At 36.3% G+C, this 25381-nt stretch overlaps 2 protein-coding genes across 10 annotated transcripts; one reads left to right on the forward strand and one right to left on the reverse strand.

The window, feature by feature from the left end:
• Positions 1 to 17230: 17230 nt before the first annotated feature.
• LOC112170254 (glucan endo-1,3-beta-glucosidase 5) lies at positions 17231 to 20166 on the forward strand. 3 transcript variants are annotated; one of them, XM_024307469.2, is made up of 3 exons: positions 17231 to 17566; positions 17678 to 18132; positions 18948 to 20166. In XM_024307469.2, exons 2-3 carry the CDS (start codon positions 17801 to 17803, stop codon positions 20059 to 20061), a joined length of 1446 nt encoding a protein of 481 aa, XP_024163237.1. In that variant the 5' UTR covers positions 17231 to 17566; positions 17678 to 17800; the 3' UTR covers positions 20062 to 20166. The 3 variants fall into 3 exon arrangements, with proteins under 3 accessions (XP_024163237.1, XP_024163238.1, XP_024163236.1); XM_024307470.2 differs by having other exon boundaries at positions 17231 to 17496; XM_024307468.2 differs by having other exon boundaries at positions 17231 to 18132.
• Positions 20167 to 20267: 101 nt separating this feature from the next.
• Positions 20268 to 25056, reverse strand: LOC112170255 (endonuclease V). Of its 7 annotated transcripts, none has more exons than XM_040508172.1 (10): positions 23326 to 25056; positions 22986 to 23253; positions 22763 to 22825; positions 22414 to 22453; positions 22250 to 22264; positions 22092 to 22156; positions 21857 to 21988; positions 21622 to 21750; positions 20914 to 20988; positions 20268 to 20793 (listed from the first exon to the last, which is right to left on the reverse strand). In XM_040508172.1, the coding sequence occupies exons 1-9, from the start codon at positions 23400 to 23402 to the stop codon at positions 20932 to 20934; spliced, it is 846 nt and encodes a 281-aa protein (XP_040364106.1). In that variant the 5' UTR covers positions 23403 to 25056; the 3' UTR covers positions 20268 to 20793; positions 20914 to 20931. The 7 variants fall into 7 exon arrangements, with proteins under 7 accessions (XP_040364106.1, XP_040364105.1, XP_040364104.1 ...); XM_040508171.1 differs by having other exon boundaries at positions 20270 to 20793; positions 20892 to 20988; positions 23326 to 25051; XM_040508170.1 differs by having other exon boundaries at positions 20270 to 20988; positions 23326 to 24117; positions 24226 to 24631.
• Positions 25057 to 25381: the final 325 nt, after the last annotated feature.

Here is a 25381-nt window from a genome sequence, read left to right on the forward strand (position 1 = left end):
AGAAACAGAAAATTATAATTTTAACTAAAGGGCTGCCAAACAAGCAAATCTGGCCACTTGGGTTTCTAGCTGAAAGCCCAGAAATCAAAGCCATCAACTCATGAATACAGGAGTCTCACATGCACCCAATTAAAACAACATACAACTAAATCACTTACTTCAGTACAGAACTTAAAATGAAACCAAATGGATTAGTGTAGGCTTGAAGTATAATTTCCAGGAAGCAAGAAAAGAGATCAGACATACCAAGTCACATAAATTCTTTCTAATCAAGGGAAAGGGAAACTAACATCTTTGCTACTACTACCAGATTGCATATATGCCTCTCATATGTTACATTCCAGCAAATCATATTAGCATTACATATTACTACCAGATTACAATAAATGCAGGAATTTTGCTCTAACAGATAGAATTAAATGGCTGCTCTAATGGTTCAAGAGATCAAATATCAAACTCAAACTCAACACATCCAATTGCAGATCATTCAAACTCAACACATCCAATTCCAAGAAATCAAAATCGTTGCAGAACTCATACATTATCAACACATCCAATTTCCAGAATAACCAAAACTCATAAAACCGAAAAGAAGAGAAATTGGTACCTGAGATGATGAAGATGATTTGCGATGGCACCAGCACTAGAGCACCACTTGACTTAGAGAGATGAAGAGCAATCAGACAGAAGCTCAAAGCAGCCAAGATTGGGGAGACTGAACGAGAAAGAAGGAGATTGGATTAATTAGTTCGTGTCCATTGTAACATGATAAACAATGATTATATACGTAGCAAATCGAAAACAGGACAAAAGACGGACTCCAAAAACTCACTTTTCTCCCTTCAAGTTCAACTCTTTGCACGCTGCTAAGTTCCCTCAGAATCCTTATCAAGTCATCACCTTTCTGAAGGGCTGATGGACCGTCGAATTAGGAATCAGTAGGAAGTAGGAAGAACCGAATAAGGGAATAGGTCGGCCTGCCTTGCTGAAGGGATTTAGTTTGAACAAACGACGACGTCCAAAGGACTTCTTTTTTCTTAGGTTGTTAGGTCAATTAAATGTCTGTGATTTGGTTCAATATTCATGTTGTAATGTGATCAAGCTAGCTTTTGTCTGCAAAGCATGAACGGATAGCTTTCTTTCTGGAATTTGCCAATTAGGGTTGGAAACATTTATGTAAGAGAATAAGAGACTATATGTAAGACCCCATGGTTTTACAAACCCGGTCAATGGTATGCTTTTCTAAAACCCACGGCATCTATAGTTAGTAACCTAATTTACACAAGATGAACTCTAGTATATGATGTAGGGAGTCTGAATGTGTATATATTTCAGAATGTCATCAAGAGAAAAGAGTGCAAGTTAATGTGAAAACTAGGTATTAGGGTCGTTTTTTTTTTTAAAAAAAACCAATATAATGTTGTGCTTTAAATTTTAGGATACTTGCGTGAATGAGTAGATTTGAACAATGAAAAACTCAGAATACTTCATAATTTTTATTTTTTTTGTGATCGTAATTTCATAATCTAGACTCTAGACAAGTTGGTTATATATCACAAAAAACCCTAGCAGAGCGCCGCTGTGCTCTAACCTTGCGCACGCTGCCGTTTGCGCCCAGACGTCGTCGTCTGTCAGCTTGTTTCTTCGAAAGCCTTGCGCACGCTTGCGCCCAGACACTGTTGCCTGCTTCTTGGTCGGTATCCTCGTTGGTGATAGGTTTCGTTTTGACTTCCCTACATCTACACAAATCTGGGCTTCTCTTTGTGTGGTGTGGACTTGTGTTACTGGAAGGAGACGTGGGATTGACTGCAAGTGGTGGTTGTGCTCATAGTTATTGTCGGCCTCGCTACTGCTGATCGGAGTGGAAGAGAGGCAGACAAAAGATCGGATTCCTGCTCCAGTGCTAATCAACCTGTTCTGCTGCACGTAAAGAGGCCAGGGATGGAGATGTTGATGCTATGTTGGCAAGGCCGTCCGCCGGAACCTTTGACGTGGCGGCGACGATGGATTGGCAGAGGCAGACTGGAGTTTCTGCCATTGTTTCGGGTTGTCACTTGGCTTGGGCTTTTGGGCTTGGTCTAATGTTTGGGCTGGTAGGGCATGTCAAAAGCTCTAACCCTTGTAGAGGGGAAGAGCCCGTAGTGGTCTAGTTGTTTTAGTTGGATTAATTGTCTATGCTAGTAAGAATGTCTCTATGAATCTTGTGGAAGTACTTAGCTTTAGCGTACCACAATTGCATGCTCGGCATGTAAAGTTAGGTAAACTAGATTGCCTGCAAGGCGAGGTGTTTTTATGTGGCATAGACTACTCTGAGCATAAATGTTTCAATGGAGTAGTCTTCTGTACTATTCTTTTATCTATGAACCGGAGCATACTGTTGGTTCTATTTTATCAAAAAAAAAATCTAGACTCTAGACTGCCACATAAAATTGTTAAAATGTTATATAAGTTTTGAATTGGTAACCTTTTTATCTGAGATAAAATAGCTTTTTATGTAAGAGTTGGTCCTCGATCGTTTGATTTTGGTACTCATTGATCTATTTCTAAGTTCTTGTTCAGTAGTACTGTCATAGTATCATGCATGAACTGAGTAAAAAGAAATTGCAGACCGTATCTTGCATTTGTGTCTATTGGTACCAAAGTATAATCGTATTGGACAAAACAAGTTAAGAAAAACATGAGCTCCTAATTAACGTCAGATTAACATACACAATGATTAACCCTAATAAAACTGAACTCCGACCCCCGGGATTAGATTCTTGAAAAGTGTCCAAAACAAATGTATTTGAATCAGAGAGGGTGAAGCTGGACTTTGAAAACGGCCCAAATTCAAACAAGTTGTCGATGACAATGCCTCTAGCCTAAAATAGGCAGTTGGGGTCTTCTATCAAATCTTAAGTTTGAGACTCTGAGTATTGGTGGGCCTTGTGTTAATATGATTGCTGGCCCATTACTTAACCTTTATTTTGTCTCGCGTAGTACGTGTTGATATGTATTGGTTAAAATTACAGGCAGGTGATCCTCTCAAACTACACAATTTATTATCATACGTTCAAATTCAAGAGATTGATCGAGTCTTTTTAGTTCATTTATGTTTTAATAATCACAATACGCCCAAACTCCACAATAATTACTTTGCAAAACATGTCTCAACTCAAGTATTTTAATTCATTCGTTTTCATTTTGTTATTAAAACCGAATAACCAATCAAACCGAGTCACTCTTTTGACTTTATCTCTAAATTATGTTGAATATATTTGTCTTATTTAATAGTGTAATATCGTTGTGTCACCTACTTGAAGATGGGGACTCTTGGTTTTATTAGGAGTTTGGAGTTTTAGACCGACCTAGAAGAGCGTCGGCTTCAAGTGTAAACAGAATTTATGACTGGGCCGGCTAGGAAACTTGGATTTGTGTTTGACTTACTCGTGAGTACGTGCGAGGGTAATTACGTGGGGGCACAATTCAACTAGAACGTTAAAGCCGATGGCAACACCGTAATATTATTATGTCCTACATAGATTGCGCGTAGACAGATAGAAACATAGCTGGCTGGGGATTAAGGGATTTGCCTCACATACCTCTGTCTCAATCTCAAATTGCACGTCATTTCGGTTTTTTTTTTTCGACTAGGGCACGTCATTTCGTTTTGTTTTTTCCGACTAGACACGTCATTTCGTTTGATTAAGGGGTTATATACACTGTTGGTGGGGAGAATATAAAACTAGTGTTTTAATGCGCATCAAAAGTTCGGCCACATCGATAGATACAAAATCTCTCGAAATCACGATAAAAATAGTTATTATTTATATACTCACAGTTAAAAAATTAGAGTCTCTTAAAATTACGTGGCACCAACCTACGCAAAATGTCCTCGTGTACATGGACTTATTTTTCTTCTTGTCCTATACATGTTGTACGGCGCAGAAAAGATCTAATAACATGGTATTTTATAGTGTATCGGAATATTGAAATTTTGAAATAAAAAATTCAGGGTTGTTGAACGGCTCATTTGTATAAGATATATCGTAAATAACCGTTAATCTAACAGCTTCCCGCAACATAATATATTTATTTCCACTGCATGGGTGTGTGAGTTACTAACAGCTAACTACCCGATCAAAAAACAAAAATCTTTATTTCCAAGCATTACAAAACTTTCCTAAACTATGGCTTTGTATTAGTAACTCTATCGACTTGATTTTGTTTGCAGCAAAAAGAAATGAAAAGAGCTACCAAGAAACCAGCAAAGAAATCTAGAGTTGGAAATCGCAGGGGAAAAGTCGCAGCCTATCCGGCGCCGCCCTTGTGTCGATTGTGGTTCCCTGCTGCATCGACAAGCGGCAGGTGTTGCCGGATGGGTTATTGGGGTCTCTGGCCTCTCTGTCTTGCTTTTTGTCAAACGATCTAGGCTGTGGATGACTCTTCTCTCTTCTCAGGCGACAACGTTGGGGTGGATCATGGGCAATGGGCGATCGACGGCGGCGCAGCGGTGGAGCAGGCGACCAGTGGCCAGATCATGGCGGAGGTACTCCATGGATCGTAAAGCGCTGGGTGCTTCTCTGCGGTGGGATGCTAGGCGGCGATTGCAGTGGTGGTCTCGAGTTCTTAAGCTGAAGGACGCAGACTCTTGGAGGTCTATCGCTCCGAGGTGGCAAGGCGTGTTCTGGCTTGCTGCGTGGTTTGGGTTTCTTCGGCGAGGTGATCTCGAAGGGGTAACCTTGTGGTGGTGGTGGTCTGCAAGCGAGGCTCCTGGGGAGAAGGATGATGATTGTTACAGATCTATTTTATTTTTGTTTTTGTTTAAAGTTATGTTTTTGGTTAGGTTTTCTTGGTCATTAGCATGTCCCTACTTCGTTAAGCTAGGGTTGGGTCAATTTGAGGTGTCATAGATGTGGCGTCATTCCTAGGGACGAATTGGTTTAATTTCGGTGTTATCTCATGGTCAGTGTGCTGACGAGCGATCCTTGCACGTGGTCTGGTTGTGGAACACGGTGTGGAAGATGGCGTTGGTTTTTCTGGCGGTTGTCCATGAGGTGGTATCAAGATACTCATGATTCCTTGTAGCCCGAGAGTTTGGGCGGTATAGGTGGTTAGGGGTTGGGCCTTTTCGGCTCATGGGGGTCATTCATGATGATGGACCCGTATCTGGTTTAGGTTTTAGGGAGGAGAGTGGAGAGTTCATGTCCACCACCGGTCATTTCCATTTGATGTAATTTGGATTATTATCAATACAAGTTTCTTCTTCTCAAAAAAAATAAATAAAAAAATTGAGCTGCTAAGATTGGGTTACGGCCGACCAAAGAAACTAGAAAGAACAAAGATAAAACGGTGGGTCACCTCAAACGTGGCACGTGGCACGTGGCACGTTCTAAAACTCTAAAGTAGCAATTACCAATTACAATTCCATAGCTGGCATTGGCAAAATTTGGTGCTGAGACAGATGGTCTGAGGGTACATAATTATCAACTCCATTGCTAGAGCCTAGACAACGCTTTTCACTTGTTCAAAAGGCAAAACTAATCACCTCATTATGGTTTTCATAACCCAATTTAAAGTGCTTAAACAAGAATTGACCACGCAAAGAAAAAGAAGTAACCAGAAAACCTAGAGCTTGGGTTTTTCCCAATCAGCTTTAAGCGTGGTCTGTTGTCATCACAAACATAATAATGGTATTTTTATTGATTTCTATCTTTTACACAAACGCTATGTTTTTTTTAGGGCTAAATACAAATTACTACCCTGTGGTTGAGGTCCAAAATCAATTCAGTCTCTGAACTTCTAATTTCATCAAAAACACCCCTACACTTTCAATTTTGATCTAATAGGTCCAATTTATTAGTTTTCCGACAATTGAGTTATTTAACTTGTTAATGTGACTCATATATGGCCTATGTTTTATGATGTGGTGTCGAGGTGGTCTGCATAGTCAATTTAGGAGTGAGCCATACTATTAAAAATAAATAGTTTTTCAACAAATAATCCAACTATAACTTGAACTCATAATAGAATATTAATGAATTAGACCTATTAGATCAAAATTAAAAGTGCATGGGTGTTTTTGATGAAATTAGAAGTTCAGGGACTGAATTGATTTTGGACCTAAAACACAGGGTACTAACTAGTATTTGGCCCTTTTTTTTATTACAATTGAAAAACTATGCAACTAAATGAGAAAGATAATCGTATATTTTTACACTTTAATTTTAGTTTCATGTATTCCATCAAGTCAAAATAATTTTAATATCGTATTATGCATTATTATCATGCAAAATAATTGGAGTTTGATTATCTATACTATTATTAAGAGAAGAGTCTTTATTAACCAAAACATAAAAAAATGTACCAAAATGACCCTGAAATATTAAAAAACTATACAACTCATAAAACAGATAGGGGTAATATAGTTAAATTACAAAATAAACAGGAAAAAAAAAAGTGAAAATGAGAAATAGATAATCAAACTATCCATTTCTATCATTCCATGAAAAACTACTCAGTCTTGTAAATAACTTTCCACTCCCTATTAAAAAAAATAATTCAATTTTCACACACTAGTGTGTGGGGCCATCTATTTTTGATAAACAAAGGAAGAAAATGCAGAGATCAAATTAATCGATCAATATGAATCTCAAGAGTGCGTGGTAATATTATAGCAAAATACAAAATATGAGTTCACTCGTACACTGAACTGGATTTACCTACGTATTTCATGAGTACAGATAGAGAGGTATTTCATGAGTACAGATAGAGAGAGATAATCTCAAGTATCTGATAGAGAGAGATAACCTTAAACAATACGGTCGAGTCTAAAACTTGGTTCTATGTCCTTAAGACGAAATTGTCTCCTCATCGGTGCTTAAAGGTTTCAATGCAAACGTCTCTCATGATACAACGACCTTCTTCTTGTGGTAGTACACTTCAGACCTCAAGAACAGCGAACTTAGATTGTGTATGAACTCTCTCTTGAAAATACTCAATTGGTTTTCAAGACATTAGGAAATACTCACATGTAGAAGGAGAGAAGGAAAGATGAATTCAAGAAGTAATTTTTACAATATGGTGTAGCAAGTGTTTTATAGATGTAAGGTGACTTTTGGAAGAGAGATGATTTATCACCGAAAGTTATCATTTGTGATCACCTATGACTTCTCATTGCATATATAGTCATTTACATTTATTCAACTTCACACATTTTCACTATATTATTCATCCACAAATTATGGAAAATAAAATATTTAATATTAAATTTTTCAACAATGCCCCACATGGATGAAACAATTAGTTAGAAAGGAAAATTTCAAAGACAACGCGCGGGGATATATGAGAGAGTTCAGTTGAAATGATATCGCATCGGGATAGGTAGCTTTTGGCTTTGAACCTTCCTTAGTGAAATAACAAGGACTAGTACTTGAGCAGCACCTAACTACACTCACAAGATGACAAAGATTTGAGATTTAAAGAAACAAAAAATTATAATTTTAACTAAAGGGCTGCCAAACAAGCAAATCTGGCTACTTGGGTTTCTAGCTAAAACCCCAGAAATCAAAGCCATCAACTCATGAATACAGCACCCAATTAAAACAACATACAACTAAATCACTTACTTAAGTACAGACCTTAAAATGAAACCAAATGGATTAGTGTAGACTTGAAGTATAATTTCCAGGAAGCAAGAACAAAGCTCAGACATACCAAGTCACAGAAATTCTTTCTAATCAAGGGAAAGGGAAGCTAACATCTTTGCTACTACTACTACCACACTGCATATATTCCTCTCATATGTTACATTCCAGCAAATCATATCAGCGTTACATATTGCTGAGAAGTTGCTTTACATTCATATGTTACATATTAGAACATGACTGCTCTAAATGGACAGAATTAAACGTAGGAATTCTGCTCTAACAGATAGAATTAAATGGCTGCTCTAATGATTCAAGAGATCAAATATCAAACTCAAACTCAACACATCCAATTGCAGATCATTCAAACTCAACACATCCAATTTCAAGAAATCAAAATTGTTGCATAACTCATACATTATCAACACATCCGATTTCCAGAATAACCAAAACTCATAAAATCGAAAAGAAGAGAAATTGGTACCTGAGATGATGAAGATGATTTACGTTGGCACCAGCACTAGAGCACCACTTGACTTAGAGAGATGAAGAGCAATCAGATAGAAGCTCAAAGCAGCCAAGATTGGGGAAATTGGACGAGAAAGAAGGAGATTGGATTAATTAGTGTTGGTAAATATATGGTCTAATTGCTATATTAAAAGGAAAAACAAGAAATCATTTATGCATATTATATACCAAATAAAATGCATAAATCTAAACAATGCAAAACGATAAAAGTTAGAAAAACCTTAAACAATATGGTCGAGTCTAGAACTTGGTTCTATGTCCTTAAGATGAAATTGCCTCCTCATCGGTGTTTAAAGGTTTCAATGGCAAACGTCTCTCAGGATACAACGACCTTCTTCTTGTGGTAGTAGCGCTTCAAACCTCAAGAACAGCGAACTTAGATTGTGTATGAACTCTCTCTTGAAAAGACTCAATTGGTTTTTATGACATTAGGAAATACTCATATGTAGAAGGAGAGGAGGAAAGATGAATTCAAGAAGTAATTTTTACAATATGGTGTAGCAAGTGTTTTATAGATGTAAGGTGACTTTTGAAAGAGAGATAACTCTTCACCAAAAGTTATCTTTTGTGATCACCTATGACTTCTCATTGCATATATAGTCATTTACATTTATTCAACTTCACACGTTTTCACTATATTATTCATCCACAAATTATGGAAAATAAAATATTTAATATTACATTTTTCAACAATCCCCCACATGGATGAAACAATTAGTTAGAAAGGAAAATTTCAAAGACGATGCGGGGATATATGAGAGAGTTCAGTTGAAATGATATCGCATCGGGATAGGTAGCTTTTGGCTTTGAACCTTCCTTAGTGAAATATCATCAGATTTACTAGCTAATTAGTGAACGTAATGTCTTGAACTATTCAGCCATTTATGTAAACCAAGACAATGGTATTCACACAATATCTTTTCATACACATCTAGTTCTACGGTTATGTCTTTCCGGCTATGGACAACACCCGGTATTCATGAGTGCTTTAGTGAATTCAGCCTTCAAAATTCTCATAGAAACGGCTTCATTTCACACTCATATAGGTGACTTCCTATGAAGAGTATCCTTCTATACCCCACTTGAAAATTCACGCTATAGGAACCATTAAAAGCAAAGCTTACCCTAACTCATTATGCATTGTTTCATCATCATAGGACATGGGAAAGAGATTTATCTCCACAATGCTTACTTCAAAGTCATCCACCATTTAGTTGTCCCTTTGAACCTAAATCTTGGGATCTCCAATCAACTAGGTTGGGTATCCAATATCCATGATGGCGACTTTATGATTTAGGCTTATATCCCATTCATTTCGATGATCAACTTACTCTCTAGTCAAACTTCGATACAAGTAATTTGGGCCCACTTGTTTGACTATCTATTACAAATCAAATTCAATACATGAACTAAATTTATTGAGAGTAGTTGTTACCAACTCAAATCTTCGATATACTAATCGAGACTTACTAATTACATCAACTAAGACAGAAACATTTAATTAGACACCCCCAAATTTAAAAGGCATTTAAAGGAAAGCCTCTAATCTTTCTATACCTTACGATATGTCCCATTAGAAGAGATTATTTAAATGAATAGGGCAAAGCATCCTATCATGGTGCTTCTGAAATCTCGGTTGATGCTTATAATCCTTATCACCAAATTCATCATCATTGCTCTTTTCTCCCATAGAGAAAAAGTGTATTCCTTATCTTCTTTTTCTTCATTTAACTATATATACATGGGATTGTACAGATAGTTGGGTACCAACCCCCATATTCTCTCATACCCATAGTTATATAATGTAGGAACACTGTATTTTCCCTTTGAATTGATCAAGAACGCCATGACTCATGGTCATATGAACTTCATTTGTTCTTATCATGATTAACATTGTTGATGGAAAACTCATTTCGGTGATTCACTGATAGCACTTGTCACTTTCTTTGATCAAAGCTAGAGTAAATTATTGATCAACAGAAATTTCTTTATAAGCACTTGCACAGCAAACATGTATATATAGTCCTCTGTTCTGATAATGAATGAACCCAATTCAATAAGTCAGAACAACAATGAAGGATCATTTAACTTAACAATAAAAATATAAAATATTAGATCAAACACAGTAGTAGTTGCGGATATATATGCACATGACTTAATCGATCAAAACTAAAATGGCAGTTACAAGGCTTATTATATTTGTACGAAGAAGCTAGCAGATATTGCATCTTTTAAGATTTACCAACCATTATGACTGTTCAAAAAGTCAACCCAGGTTGTGTCTATTTGTACGATCAAATGCATATCTGTAAACGTATTTAGCAGTTGACATTGATTGATTGATTATATAAAATGCAGCAGAAACAGTTACATATCTTGTGGTCGAGACTACCATGAATCTCCAGAGAAGTAAACCATTCAATTTAAAAGACTACAGACATGTTTTAACCATGCAATTCAAATCAGCATATAAAAAATGCATATAGATTAAAATCCTTTGAACTGCATATTCTATATCCACTTATATAATTGTAGATGTCGAAACATAGATATAGCAAAAGACCAAACAAACAATTTCGTCTTAAGATTGTTGGTAAATATATGGTCTAATTGCTATATTAAAAGGAAAAACAAGAAATCATTTATGCAGATTATATACCAAATAGAATGCATAGATCTAAACAATGCAAAACGATAAAAGTTAGAAAAACCTTAAACAATATGGTCGAGTCTAGAACTTGGTTCTATATCCTTAAGATGAAATTGCCTCCTCATCTGTGCTTAAAGGTTTCAATGGCAAACGTCTCCCAGGATACAACGACCTTCTTCTTGTAGTAGTAGCACTTCAAACCTCAAGAACAGCGAACTTAGATTGTGTATGAACTCTCTCTTGAAAAGACTCAATTGGTTTTCAAGACATTAGGAAATACTCACATGTAGAAGGAGAGGAGAAAAGATGAATTCAAGAAGTAATTTTTAGAATATGGTGTAACAAGTGTTTTATAGATGTAAGGTGACTTTTGGAAGTGAGATGGCTTTTTCACCAAAAGTTATCTTTTGTGATCAGCCATGACTTCTCATTGCATATATAGTCATTTACATTTATTCAACTTCACATATTTTCACTATATTATTCAACCACAAATTATGGAAAATAAAATATTTAATATTAAATTTTCCAACAATTAGTTCGTGTCCATTGTAACATGATGAACAATGATTATATACATAGCAAATCGAAAACAAAACAAAGAGAGACTCCAAAAACTCACTTTTCTCCCTTCAAGTTCAACTCTTTGCATACAGCTAATTTCCCTCAGAACCCTTATCAAGTCATCACCTTTCCTGCATCAGTGCATCAAAAGTTCAAAGCATTGCTCGTTTTCAATCGGGTTAAGCTCAGAAATGTCGAAATGCAAGGGCTCAGAAATCAAATTGAGTTCATAACTGAAAACCTGTGAGGCTTTGAGAGATTGAAAGCTCCACAGCCTGCACTGAGGGGGCGAGGAGTCGGACTGTCAGTCTACTGATGGACCGTCGAACTAGGAATCAGTAGGAACTAGCTAGGATGAAGGGAATAGGTCGGGCTGCCTTGCAGAAGGGATTTAGGTTGCACAAACGACAACTTCCAAAGGACTTCTTTTTTCTTAGGTTGTTAGGTCAATTAAATGTCTGTGTTTTGGTTCAACATTCATGTTGTAATGTGTTCAAGCTAGCTTTTGTCTGCAAAGCATGAATGGATAGCTTTCTTTATGGAATTTGCCAATTAGGGTTGGAAACATTTATGTAAGAGAATAGAGGGGGGGGGGGGGTATTCATTTGGGAAATGTTATTCGCACATCTCTAAATACTTAATACACACCTCTTACTTAATACACCACCCATTTGATTTCTTATTCTATCATTTTATTAAATACACCACCCAGACTACCTAAATTATCCTTAAATCTCAAAATTCTATATAAAATCACTATATACAAATCAATATTAAAATCATCATGCTAAACTTTATCATAATCACAACATTCTATATATATCATAATGAATTTAAATGAGTTTAATTATCAGAATCATCATAATAATTTTAATTTTCTTTCAATTATTATCATGAGACCTGTACAATCTTAACAATTTTGTTATTCAAAATTGTTGGTAGTCAAGGTTGTTGAAAAATAATCAAGAACACATGAAGAGGATCCCAACTAGGTTCATAACTACATTGTTATTATTTTCTCTCCATTAGTTATCATGAAACAACATATACAATCATAAAGATTTTGTAATGCAAAATTGCTAGTAGTCAAGCTTGTAGAAGAAGATTTCAATTAGGGATTATATATATATCATACTAGGTTTTATTTTCTTTCTATTAATTACTAAGAAACAATATGAACGATCATAAGAATTTTGTAATGCATGATTGCTAATAATCAAGCTTGTCATAAACTCATGACAAAGATTTCAAATTGAATTTATAACAATATTAAAAGCTATTAAACATATTCCAACTATATATTAACATCCATTGCTTTTAAAGAAGAAAAAAGAAAAGAAAAATTAACCTACCAAAAACATCATAAGGACTTGTAAAATCTAAACAAATACTAGTAAATCAATCCATTATAATCAATCATAGTTCATATAGAATTTAAACAATCCGTGGATTAAGTAAATCCATGAATTATAAAAACTCAAACAAAATCTTTTAAAATCTGAATTGAATACACCCCCCTAAGAGATTATATATAAGACCCCATGATTTTACAAACCCGGTCAATGGTATGCTTTTCTAAAATCCACGGCATTTATAGTTAGTAACCTAATTGACACAAGATGAACTTTGTATATGATGTAGGGAGTCTGAATATGTATATATTTCAGAATGTCATCAAGTGCAAGTTAATGTGAAAACTAGGTATTAGGGTTGTTTTTTTTTTTTAAACCAATATAATGTTGTACTTTAAATTTTAGGACACTTGCGTGAATCAGTAGATTTGAACAATGAAAAACATGAATTTTTTTTTTTTATCGTAATCTCATAATCTAGACTCTAGACTGCCACATAAAATTTCTAAAATGTTATATAAGTTTCGAATTGGAAACCTTTTTATCTGAGATAAAAGTCAACTATTTTTATGTAAGAGTTGGTCCTCGGTTGTTTGATTTTGGTACTCATTGATCTATTTCTAAGTTCTTGTTTAGTAGTACTATCACAGTATCATGCATGAATTGAGTAAAAAGAAATTGTAGACCGTATCTTGCATTTGTGTCTATTGGTTTTTTTATGCTGAAAATTAAAATGACAAAAAAGAAGAAGAAGATGCCTTTTGAAACCAAAGTATAATCGTATTGGACAAAACAAGTTAAGAAAAACATGAGCTCCTAATTAATGTAAGATAAGGGCATCTCCAACAGATTAGCTAAATTCAATTTTTAGCTATATATTACTATTTTAAAGCAAAATTCAACTCTAACAAACTAGTTATAGCTAAGTTAAGTTTAGTTTTAGCTAAAATGGCTAGTTATATTTAGAGCATCTCCAACGGTAGGAATTATTTTTTAGTTAAGTTTAGCTAAAATTGTGAAATATAGCTATTGATTTAACAATGTTGCTCCAGCATTAGTAGCTATTTATAAATAATGTACTATATTTTATCGAATCATAAACTGACATGTGGACAAAAGAGGAGAGAGAAATATAACTTTTGCTTTAGCTATGCATGATTCTCTAGCTAAATATAGCTAGCCAATTTAGCTAAAGTTAAATTTAACTTAGCTATAGCTAGTCTGTTGGAGTTGAATTTTGCTTTAAAAATAGTTATATATAGCTACAATTTGAATTTAACTAGTCTGTTGGAGATGCTCTTAGCTAGAGAATCATGCATAGCTAAAACAAAAGTTATATTTTTCCGGTTGTATCTTCCCTCGTTCAATAAAAAAGTGAATCTGCTTAATATGCATCTAGCACTATTATGGGTATATGCTTAGGCAGAGGAAGAAAGTTCTTCCAAAATCCAATGCAGAGTATGTAAGAAACTCGATTTTCAATTTTAATGTTATGTAATTTGTGTGAAATTAATAAAGTGCATTTGCACGCATTTTAGCCTCAATGAATTGTTCTTTCGGAATTATGGAGGAGGAGGTCGAAGAAGCTGATATAAAAAAAATACACAGCACAAATAGATATAAGACAATATTGGCGCAGTGGTTGAAGACGCATAGTATTAGCGAAGGGCAGCTCAGACTAGCTAAGGGCATCTCCAACAGACTAGCTAAATTCAATTTTTAGCTATATATTACTATTTTAAAGCAAAATTCAACTCTAACAAACTAGTTATAGCTAAGTTAAGTTTAGTTTTAGCTAAAATGGCTAGTTATATTTTTAGCTAGAGAATCATGCATAGTTAAAACAAAAGTTATATTTTTCCGGTTGTATCTTCCCTCGTTCAATAAAAAAGTGAATCTGCTTAATGTGCATCTAGCACTATTATGGGTATATGCTTAGGCAGAGGAAGAAAGTTCTTCCAAAATCCAATGCAGAGTATGTAAGAAACTCGATTTTCAATTTTAATGTTATGTAATTTGTGTGAAATTAATAAATATTGGCGCAGTGGTTGAAGACGCATGGTATTAGCGAAGGGCAGCTCAGATTCGAGCCACCCCAACCTCTTTCTGTTTTCTTTTTCACAAAACATAATAAATTGAACTTGTTACCAAAAATTTCTTAGATATTGTTCTCGTTTCAACGAAATTAGTAACATAAAAATGAAATGGAAAGAAATTTTTTTTTAAATAAATAAATAAATTTTCTAGTTAACGTTGACTTGATTAAAATTTATTTATAAATTTAACATTTTAAGAGTTTAGAAAAACTAACCATCAAAGTTAAATCCCTTGAGTTGTTGTACATGGGTAAGAAAGTTATACCATATGAGAAGAGCTACCAAGATTGGGTTACGGCGTTGTTACATGAACCGACCAAAGAAACTTGAAAGAACAAAGATAAAGCGGTGGGTCACCTCAAACGTGGCACGTGGCACGTTCTAAAACTCTAAAGTAGCAATTACCAATTACAATTCCATAATTGGCCAATGCCAATTTGGTGCAGAGACAGATGGTCTAAGGGTGCATAATTATCAACTCCATTGCTAGAGCCTAGACAACGCTTTTCACTTGTTCAAAAGCCAAAACTAATCACCTCATTATGGTTTTCATAACCCAATTTAAAGTGCTTAAACAAGAATTGACAACGCAAAGAAAAAGAAGTAACCAGAAAACCTAGAGCTTGGGTTTTCCTCAATCAGCTTTAAGCATGGTGTGTTGTCATCACAAACATAATAATGGTGTTTCTATTGATTTCTATTTTTTACACAAACGCTATGTTTTTTATTACAATTGAAAAACTATGCAACTAAATGAGAAAGATAATCGTATACTTTTACACTTTAATTTTAGTTTCATGTATTCCATCAAGCAAAATAATTTTAGAGTTAATTTGATTCAAGTCATTTTTGTTATATAAAAATTAGATCTAGTCCGCGCATATTTTCTTGTTAATTACGGTCCATTTGCTTTTTTTAATAGTCCAATTTGCCCTTAGAACCAAATAAGGTAAATAATTTCAAATTCACTTATTAGATCACAATTTTAGCTCAATTTTAAATTTTAAATTCAAATTCCAAAATTTACAATTTAGCAATAAATAATTTTCAGACAAAGAAGACTAAATGCATTCATATAAACTCAATATACCTAAGATGTAGGTCTAATACTTATATACCTACATTATAGGATGAAAAATATTAGAACAAAAATTCAAACATTATTGCTTCATTTGCTTCTATATAATAGGTATTTAAAGTTGTATCGTAGAGATTTAACCTACCTAGGTATACGAAGCAGGAAAAAAAAAACATAGAATATATTCCCAATCTAATCAAAAGATACAAATATGTATATATAGAACTTATACCTAATTAAAAGATAAAATGTATGAAAGAGAAAATGTGAGATAATGAGAGAACCTTAGATATAGAGATATAGAGAAACTTGAATTTTTTTTAAACTTGTGAAATCTTACCTATAAATAAGGCATGTAAATGTGAAATAAAAATGTCTAATCAAATTCTATGACAAATCTTACCTATAACACCATAATCGATTCTATATTAAAGGTAAGCAAAAACTTCTTACTAAATCTATAATAAAGGTAGCTGCGAATTGAATATGTCATGTTAGTAAGACATAAAAACGATCTAAGAAGGAAGAAGCCACAAAATACTAATGTGAAAGAAAAAGTTAGAAATAAACAGAGAAATGAGAAGTATGTGTTAGAAATAGGATATACATGGAACAAGAAGAGGGAAAAATCGATGATTCGGTAGAAAAAAAGGAGGAAGAAGAAGAAGAAGACAACGTGTGATAGGCAGATCAAGGAAGAATAATATCTTACTATATATAGATTCATCTTTTGAATTCAATCAAGAAACTAATAATATAAATTAAATTCAACACATTAAATTTGCTAATTTTACATTAACAAGATTGTAATAATTTAGGATTCCCATTAATATATTGGCTTTTACTGTTTATTGTGTAAAATATATTAAATAAGGGTATGTTAGGAATGAAAAATTTAGGTGTTGAGTGATAAAAAAAGAAATAAATCCAATGTGACAGCTGAGTCATAGGACAACGATTGATAAAAAAATTCATCCGGACTGCATTTAATATAGGCTGTGAGTTTTGTACCAAAAAAAAAAAAAAAAAATTTTAATATCGTATTATGCATTATTATCATGCAAAATAATTGGAGTTTGATTATTATACGTCAATGCATTTTTTTGATAAACAAGGAAGAAAATGCAGAGATCAAATTAATCGATCAATATGAATCTCAAGAGTGCGTAGTAATATTATAGCAAAATACAAAATATGAGTTCGCTCGTACACTGAACTGGATTTACCTACGCATTTCATGAGTACAGAGACAGAGAGATAATCTCAAGTCTCTGACTGAGAGGTAACTAACTACCCTCAACCGAATCTTTGCTTACTCTGTGCATCAAGGGATAGAAAGTCCAAAGTATCCTTTGCCCATTCATTCAAGATTCTTCTTTTTCTTCTCCCACTTCTCTGTTTAATCTATTCAGAAACCATTTTTCTGAAGCACACCAATCAGTGAGCTCCATTACACATCGAAAAAAGTAGAACATTCCCTATTCGTCTTCATCCTCTTTCCTTCGTTCTAGTCCCAAACCAAGCAACCCCTGTCGTATTTTGTAACTTGCATCCCATAGAAACCATCAACTAGTTAATTTCTTCACCATTTTGTAGAATAAAGGTTGGTGCTTTATGCTAAAACCCACTTGATCTTCTATAAATCCTTCTTTCTCTCTCTTTTCAAACTTTGGGTATGAAATCTATGCTTCATTTTTGAACATTAACTCCATTGTTTAGCAAACTATTCCTCTTCTGGGTCTGACCCTTTATGCTTTGCTTGTTCTTGTTCTATATATTCCCAGATTTAGTTCCTGAAAGTATCCAACTTTAGCTTCAAAGTTCAAACCCATCTCTCAAATTCAGCCTTTAGAATCAAAATCAACACTGAGCTCAAAACCCACATAGGTTTTTTGCTGAAGGGTTCTATGGGGTCCTTTAGAGGTTCTGTTGTGGCTTTACTCTGCTTCAATGTTTTGGTGGGTTTTGTGTTTGGGATTGGAGTCAACTGGGGAACTCAAGATACACACGCTCTCCCTCCGGCTTCGGTTGTGAAGATGCTCAAGGATAATGGGATTCAGAAGGTTAAGCTTTTCGACGCAGATTATACCATCTTGAATGCTCTGCGCAAGTCTGGGCTTCAGGTCATGGTGGGAATACCCAATGAGATGCTTTATGGTTTGGCTAATAGTGTGGCTGCAGCTGAGAATTGGGTCTCCAAGAATATCTCCTCACATGTCTCCAATGGAGTAGATATTAGGTAAAATCTATGTCTTTGACTAAACCTTTAGGTTTGTTATTATTTATGGTTTTAAGTTCATTTCCAGTCTGAATCACATAGAAACTACATAATTGATCCATATGAAACCTTAGTTTGTGTATGTACTTGGTAGATTGGATTTCTTTGGTTTTTGCCTCTATGAAAACGAAATCAGTAGGGAAATATGTGTTTTGTGTGAGATAAATGTTTTTGGCATAGAAACAAATGGTTAGTTAATGAAGCCAAGTATATAGCTGAGATACAGTGGCTTCTGGATTGCACTTGGTATATTTCTGAACTGCTCCTAGGAAATTTGAATGGTTGAAATGATCCGGTAAACCCTTATTCCAGTCATCATCTAATTTAGGTTGATCCTTGTGTGACTTGTCCTTGGTGTAAGAGGTGGAATTTCTTTCAGAGTTTCTGGTTATTTGTTTCAGTTCTTTTGCATCTCTATGTTAGCCAACAAACTTGTATAGGGACCTCAGAGCGCTATTTTCTTTTGCATCTCCTTTGTTGTAAAGATCTACCATTTCCCTATCCATAGCTAGTTGGAGGATCTCTCTCTACCACCAACACTTCCAACTGTTTGGTTGTTTCTAGTAGAGTCATCAACATATCTGTTCATCTTCAGGCTTCGCGCTTCTGATTTATTGAAGTTTGCTTGAGAAATCCTAATGGTTTCTATTACTTTCTTTTAGTATTGGATGAAATCTTTAGTCACCGCTTTTATTTATATCAAGCTTTCCTGTTCAAAATAAGTTTGAAATCTATGTTTAATTTTTCTCTTGACTAACGTATTCATTCTCTGCAAGGTATGCTGCAGTGGGCAATGAACCGCTCTTGTCAACATTGAATGGAAGCTTTCTTACAACAATATTTCCTGCTCTGCAGAATATCCAGTCGGCTCTTATAAAAGCTGGTTTGAGCAATCAGGTTAAGGTCACTATTCCCCTCAACGCTGACGTCTATGACAGTGGTACTTCAACTAAACCTTCTGATGGTGACTTCCGGGCAGATACAAAGGACCTCATGGTGAACATTGTCAAGTTCTTGAGCGACAATGGCGCTCCATTCACTGTCAATATCTATCCCTTCATAAGTCTCTACAATGATCCCAGTTTCCCTGCAGAGTATGCCTTCTTTGACGGCTACTCAAGTCCCATTGATGACAATGGGAAAATCTATCAGAATGTGTTTGATGCAAACCATGATACACTAGTGTGGTCATTACAAAAGAATGGATTCAATAACTTGTCCATAATCGTTGGAGAGATTGGTTGGCCTACTGACGGGGACCGGAATGCAAATTTGCAGTATGCACAGCGGTTCAACCAGGGCTTCATGACCCGGATCAAGAACAATGTAGGCACTCCAATGAGACCTGGCCCCGTGGATGCTTACTTATTCAGCCTTGTTGATGAAGATGCCAAGAGCATTCAGCCAGGTAACTTCGAACGCCATTGGGGGTTGTTTTACTTTGATGGAACACCCAAGTATCAGCTCAGTTTGGGCACTGCAAATGCTTTAGTAGGAGTAAGTGGTGTACAATATCTGGCTAAGAAATGGTGCGTTCTGTCACCATCAGCTAATCTTGATGATCCCCAAGTTCCTCTAAGCGTGAGCTACGCTTGTGAACGTGCTGATTGCACAAGTCTTGGATATGAGACCTCGTGTGGAAACCTAGACATCAAAGGAAACATTTCATATGCGTTTAACAGTTACTATCAGGTCCATGATCAGCTGGACACTGCCTGCAAGTTTCCAAATCTATCAGCTGTCACCACCTCCGATCCATCAACTGGAGACTGCAAATTTAGGATCATGATTGAAGGTGACTATAGTTCAAGCAGTGTGAACGGCAGAGCTGGGGCTCTGGGAAAGCCTCTTTGTTCGATTTTGTTTGTGTTGCTGTTTACATTTCTGTAATTTTGTGGGGCTTTTTGTACATTAGTGATTTCAAGTAATATATTTACTACTTGATCTTTTTATTCTTTGTAGAACGTTTTATCATACTTGCTTATTTTGGTACTAGTAGGAAGGCTCAACATTTGTACTTCGGATAGAACACTCATTGTCTGCTTGTAATGAACTCATTATTTGCTTACACACGCATTCCAATTCACTTGAATCACATTTCGGCCTTTGTATTGTCAACATCCCATGGTATTTTTCAAAGGGGATCATAATAAATGACCGTACAACATCAACAGTATCTTCAAGCTGGGGGATAACTTCATAGCTATTCTTATGACTCATTCATCACTAACTTTTTCGATATCCCATTGCAGATTGCACAAGTCTTGGTTAAGGACTTCAACTAGAAATCTGCTGTTCTTCAGAACAATTTTGTGGATACACAGTATCTTCAAGCTGGGGGATAACTTCATAGCTATTCTTATGACTCATTCATCACTAACTTTTTCGATATCCCATTGCAGATTGCACAAGTCTTGGTTAAGGACTTCAACTAGAAATCTGCTGTTCTTCAGAACAATTTTGTGGATACATAGGTTAAGATAAATAAACACCTGGGTGTGGCTGTAAGTTCCCAAACCAGTTGAAACAACAAAGATTCCGAGTTTATGGTGGACGAAGCGAACCATTAAAATGAGCTCCAAGTCTCAACAGATATTGGTGCAGCAGAAATGTTGCAGGCCCCTAAAATCACAAAAGTTTGCTTCAATTGCAGTTTTCCCAATATATTAAAGCAACACCAGCTATTTGATTTAAATTACGATTTGTAAAGTTGGAGACACCTGGTCCATGATTTGTAACTACCAGATTCTTGGGAGTGAATCATTTAAAGATCATCGCTTGATGCTTCCGAAGATATTCTCTAGATCTGATATCAGCCTGCCTCAATATCAGAAGAAGGATGATGTTAAACATAATCTCTAAATTGAGAGATGATAACAGTAAACAATCGGACTAGAAGACATCATAGCTTCCATTTTCTGGTCAACAACTGCCTTTTTAAAGAACAATCTTGAGCAACCAGACAACTTAAAATTAAGACCATGAGATTTTCTGGACAACTTGTGAAGAAGTCTTGTAAAAGATTATTTCCATTCCAAATGTATACTTTTAGTAAAATAACTTGTTCTAAGCTGTGCAGCGATTAAATTCATAATCTGAGAACCTAGGCTACATGCAAGTTTTTTTAACCAAGAAAAAGCAGCATGGCTACAATAGTATATTAATGAGACACTCGTTAGTGTATGCCTAACCCCTCATGCTATAACTATAATGCATGTAACTTCAGTATACATCCGATTGTTCATTTTACATCTAACAAACTAGCCAACAACCTGCACTAGAAATTAGAGACACAAAGAAACAAGGATCCAGAAAAGGCATGATATCCATACCTACCTATTTTCTACCTTGGGGGTTTCATTAATAGGTCCACTGAATTACTGAGATATCACCATTATGAATAGAAAAACAGTAAAAGCAAAATACTTCCAAAGTGTTTTCAGTTTTCACCTGCCGGATAGGCTCTGGCACACGATACTTGCAAGTCAGTTTTACAATTTTGATGGCAGTATCAAGCGAAATTCGGTGACCAATTGAAATAAATATAGGCTTCACGGAGCCGTCTGTAGATCTCATTGCCTGGGACATAAAAATAGAATGTGGTTTCAAAATAGTTGAATCAAATGACACTTGGAACACAAGCATATCTGTAGAGAATAGTTATGGTAGCTTTATATATTCTTACCACTCCCCATATACGCCCTGAGCGTCCTGTCAAATTAATAAAATCTTCAGCACAGTCTTCTTTGGCTTTAAGAAGTTGCCTCACACCGGATAATGTTAGACCATCCACATGATGAAGCTGAAATATGGCACTCTATCATGACTTGAGTATATATCAAGATCAATTTCTAAAACTCAGACAAGCAGAGAAAGCTCAAATCATGAAAGCAGATTAAAGATTTACTGTCAGTATTTACATTTTTTCCAATCCCAATAGTAGGTAGATTTGCTAGAATGCCAAGATGACAAGCCAAGCCAAAACCTACAAAGAAACTCTACCGTTTTAAAATGTTCTTCAGTTCTGTAAAGCTAATTGGCTTTAATCTATCATCAGAGTCATGCAAGATGAACTAACACGTTCCGGAAAGATCTGTTGAGAAACTCCAGATCCTCAGATTGATCCTAGACGTCAAATTACATATAATAATAAAAGCAATTAAATAAGAAAAAAATGTACTTTAGCTTCATTTACAAAATGGCAAGCATGTATTGCACAAGGATTTGTGTCAAAGGACTTGCCTCGAGGATGAAGTATTCCATTTCCATCTACCATTAGCAGCTGCAAACATTAGTTTTGTTATTTCCATGAATTAAAATACTGGACAATAGCAAATTCCACACCAAATAAAATAGTTTGCAGGATACCAACTTTGCCAAAATTGGCATAAAGGGAACGTTCTATCATATACCTTTGGTAAGTGAGATAAGGGAAAATTTATACATCTACATCTGTATGTATGTAAACATAAGAAAGTTTACATCTTTCTTAGGGGACTCAGATATCTGGCATCATAACTAACTCATCTAGCAAGACCGTTTATGAGGGTACAAAAACTAATGTAGTAGGAAGCAATGCAAAATATTTCACCTGTGGATAGAAAAGATTAGCACCGGCTTTCATCTTCTCCAAAAGCTCAAGAAGCACCGGGGCCTAGATCAATATATGACACAAAATAGCTCAACCAAACAGTACAATCACATCATACTAACTATTGACATTCAAAATACAGATGCTTTCAAGTTTAGGGACCAAAAAATTGTTGGAACATGACCATTTGAACTGATATAAACCAAAACAAAAAGAACTAGACCTCTCTGAATGCAAGGAAGCCAGGAACATAAGGGACACTGAGGGTAAGAACAGAGTAATCTTCGTAAACAACTTGGAGGGAATGAATGTCCAAAACTACAAGAGTCCCACATGCCATAGATGGGTGTTCCTTTGAATAACTTATATCAACCCCACCCACATACTTCAACGCTTTCTCCTCTTGGTCACTTGTGGGTGGTGCAGTAGTAGCTGATCTCCATGGGAAATCATCTTGTGCAATTAGTTTTTGCTTCAGCTCATCTTGGGCCCTGAAATTTCTGGGTGATTAAGATTGGGATGTGAAGAGTAGAACTTGGAAAGAGTTTACTCTGCTTACTTACTCCATCCAAATCTTGTCTTGTGTTGAAGAAGCAGAGGAAGATGATGACTCTGCCGGCGCGGGGGATATACTTTCCATGTTCGGTGCCTCGGTGGTCTTACGCAGTGATCATCTCAGCATCAGTTTTTGACTTTTGTGGTCAGTGAATCGAACGTGAATGGAGGCGGTGAACGGGCTGGGTAGTCACACTAACCTCTTTTCTTTAACCGAAAAGTTGGTGTCTATACGCACTCATTTGTCGGGCTGCTCGTCCGAGATGGACGAATCTCTGCGGAGTCGGGTCTCGATGGCTTCGCTGCCTTTTTCTTTCTCTTTTCTAGTTGTTTCTCTGGTTCCGGGTCCTCCCTTGGGTCATCAAGTTTGTCTGCCACAGAAGGTTTGTCGCCTACCGAGAGTATCTCGTTGCAGCCCTTTGCTCTTGCTATCGTGAGTGAGTTACATTGTCGTGCTACTTCCTGGTTTCCACTCAGAGAATTCCTCCCGGTGTAGGTAATTTTATCATTAGCATATGTCTTGCCACAAAGCATTGCAAGCCCCAGATAGCATCTCTCCCAAGGATTACATTGTAAGAAGAGAGGCAGTCAACCACGGTAAATTGTGTTGAGATAGAGGCGACGGTAGGGCTAGCACCAAGGGTGATTCTGAGCCTGTCGGAGCCAAGCGATTGGGTGATGTCCCCTGAGAAGCTGATCAACGGCTCGAGATTTTGGTAAAGCTTGTTTCTCTTGCGCTCGAGTCCTTTGTAGCAGTCATTGTATATGATATTTACCGTCGCCCCGGAATCTACTAGGACCTGCCCACAAATGTAGTGGTCAATTTACATGGTGATTAGAAAGGGATCGGTATGGTGCCGGCGAATAGTGTCCTCAGTTCTTGCGAAAGTTACTTCTTCCCAACTTACTTGCTCTATGTCGGTACCGTGGTGAATGCCCAAAACTTCATTGCCCCTTGGGCACTGGCGTTTTGCCTAGCTGTAGGTCTTTCCTTGGGCGCGCCACCATGTATAGTCATTATCTTACCATAGACTTCAATGGCATTTGCGCTGGTAGAGGGAGTCTGATATTGTTGTAGCTCACCATTCTGTATCAAGGTCTCAATAGTTCTCTTAAGGGCATAGCACAAGTTGGTGTTGTACCCACTGTCTTCATGATATGTGCAATATTTTCCATTGTCTACCTAATTTGGCAGCTTGTTGTTGAATTTTTTCTTGGGTGGTCCGGGTATAATGTCCCTGTGATCGTTCCAGATTTCTTCATGAGTCGCGGTCAGGGTAGTGAATACTTCATACCTAGATGTTTGTATTAGTTCAACATATGGTGCATCTCAGTTGTTGTTCTCAGAGTTGTACTATTGCTTCTGTTTTTTTGGGCTCTAGTTGTAACCATAGGATCCCTTGCCCTGGCTGTATCCTCCCATGTACTGCTGCCAGTCCCTTGGCTTCTCTTGGCCACGCTATTGGGGTTGCGCCGCGGTGGTTGGGGTGCTGATGCGCCTCGTGTACTTTTGTTTGTCGCAGTGTCGGGGCCCCAAATGTATCAAGCTATGCCTGGGCGTGTCATATTGCTGCGTCCATTAAGTTATCATAATCCTTGAGCTGATTTGCGTTTATCTGATATAAAAATAATCTCAGCCAGAGTCCCCGCCAGAATGTCGTCTCGACCAAAATCCTGTCGAAGTTGCGATACTTCGTGGCAGAGGATTGCCAACGGGTTAGGAAGGACTTGAGGCTTTCGCCCTCTCGTTGCTTTACCTATAATAATTAATTATAAGCTGCACTGTGGAAGATGCTTGACCGCAAGATAAACCTGGTAACAAATTTTTCTGCTAGTTGCTTGAAGTTGTCAATTGAGTTGGCCGGTAGGTTCAGGAACCAACTGAGGGCTTCATCAGATAATGTTTCCTCAAAGGTAAGACATGCCATGGCGTCTGTGCAATGGGTCCCGTTGAGTTGGGATCTAGAGATTTCCAGCTGGTAGCATGGATCTGTCTTGCCTTTGTATTGATCCATCTTGAATGGTTTGGATCATGGCAGTCGTTTCTCTGCTTGAACCATTGAA

Source organism: Rosa chinensis, chromosome 6 (assembly GCF_002994745.2).
Source record: "Rosa chinensis cultivar Old Blush chromosome 6, RchiOBHm-V2, whole genome shotgun sequence".
Taxonomy (NCBI): Eukaryota; Viridiplantae; Streptophyta; class Magnoliopsida; order Rosales; family Rosaceae; genus Rosa; species Rosa chinensis.

What these genes read in the sequence shown, in the direction of transcription:
- LOC112170254 (XM_024307468.2), top strand. Translation starts at nt 17,801, where the DNA reads ATGGGGTCCTTTAGAGGTTCTGTTGTGGCTTTACTCTGCTTCAATGTT. An exon ending in TCCAATGGAGTAGATATTAG is followed by an intron (nt 18,133 to 18,947) that starts GTAAAATCTATG and finishes ATTCTCTGCAAG; the next exon opens with GTATGCTGCAGTGGGCAATG.
- LOC112170255 (XM_040508172.1), bottom strand. Translation starts at nt 23,402, where the DNA reads ATGGAAAGTATATCCCCCGCGCCGGCAGAGTCATCATCTTCCTCTGCT. An exon ending in CAGGGCGTATATGGGGAGTG is followed by an intron (nt 21,751 to 21,856) that starts GTAAGAATATAT and finishes TTTATGTCCCAG; the next exon opens with GCAATGAGATCTACAGACGG. An exon ending in TGCCAGAGCCTATCCGGCAG is followed by an intron (nt 20,989 to 21,621) that starts GTGAAAACTGAA and finishes ATATTGAGGCAG; the next exon opens with GCTGATATCAGATCTAGAGA.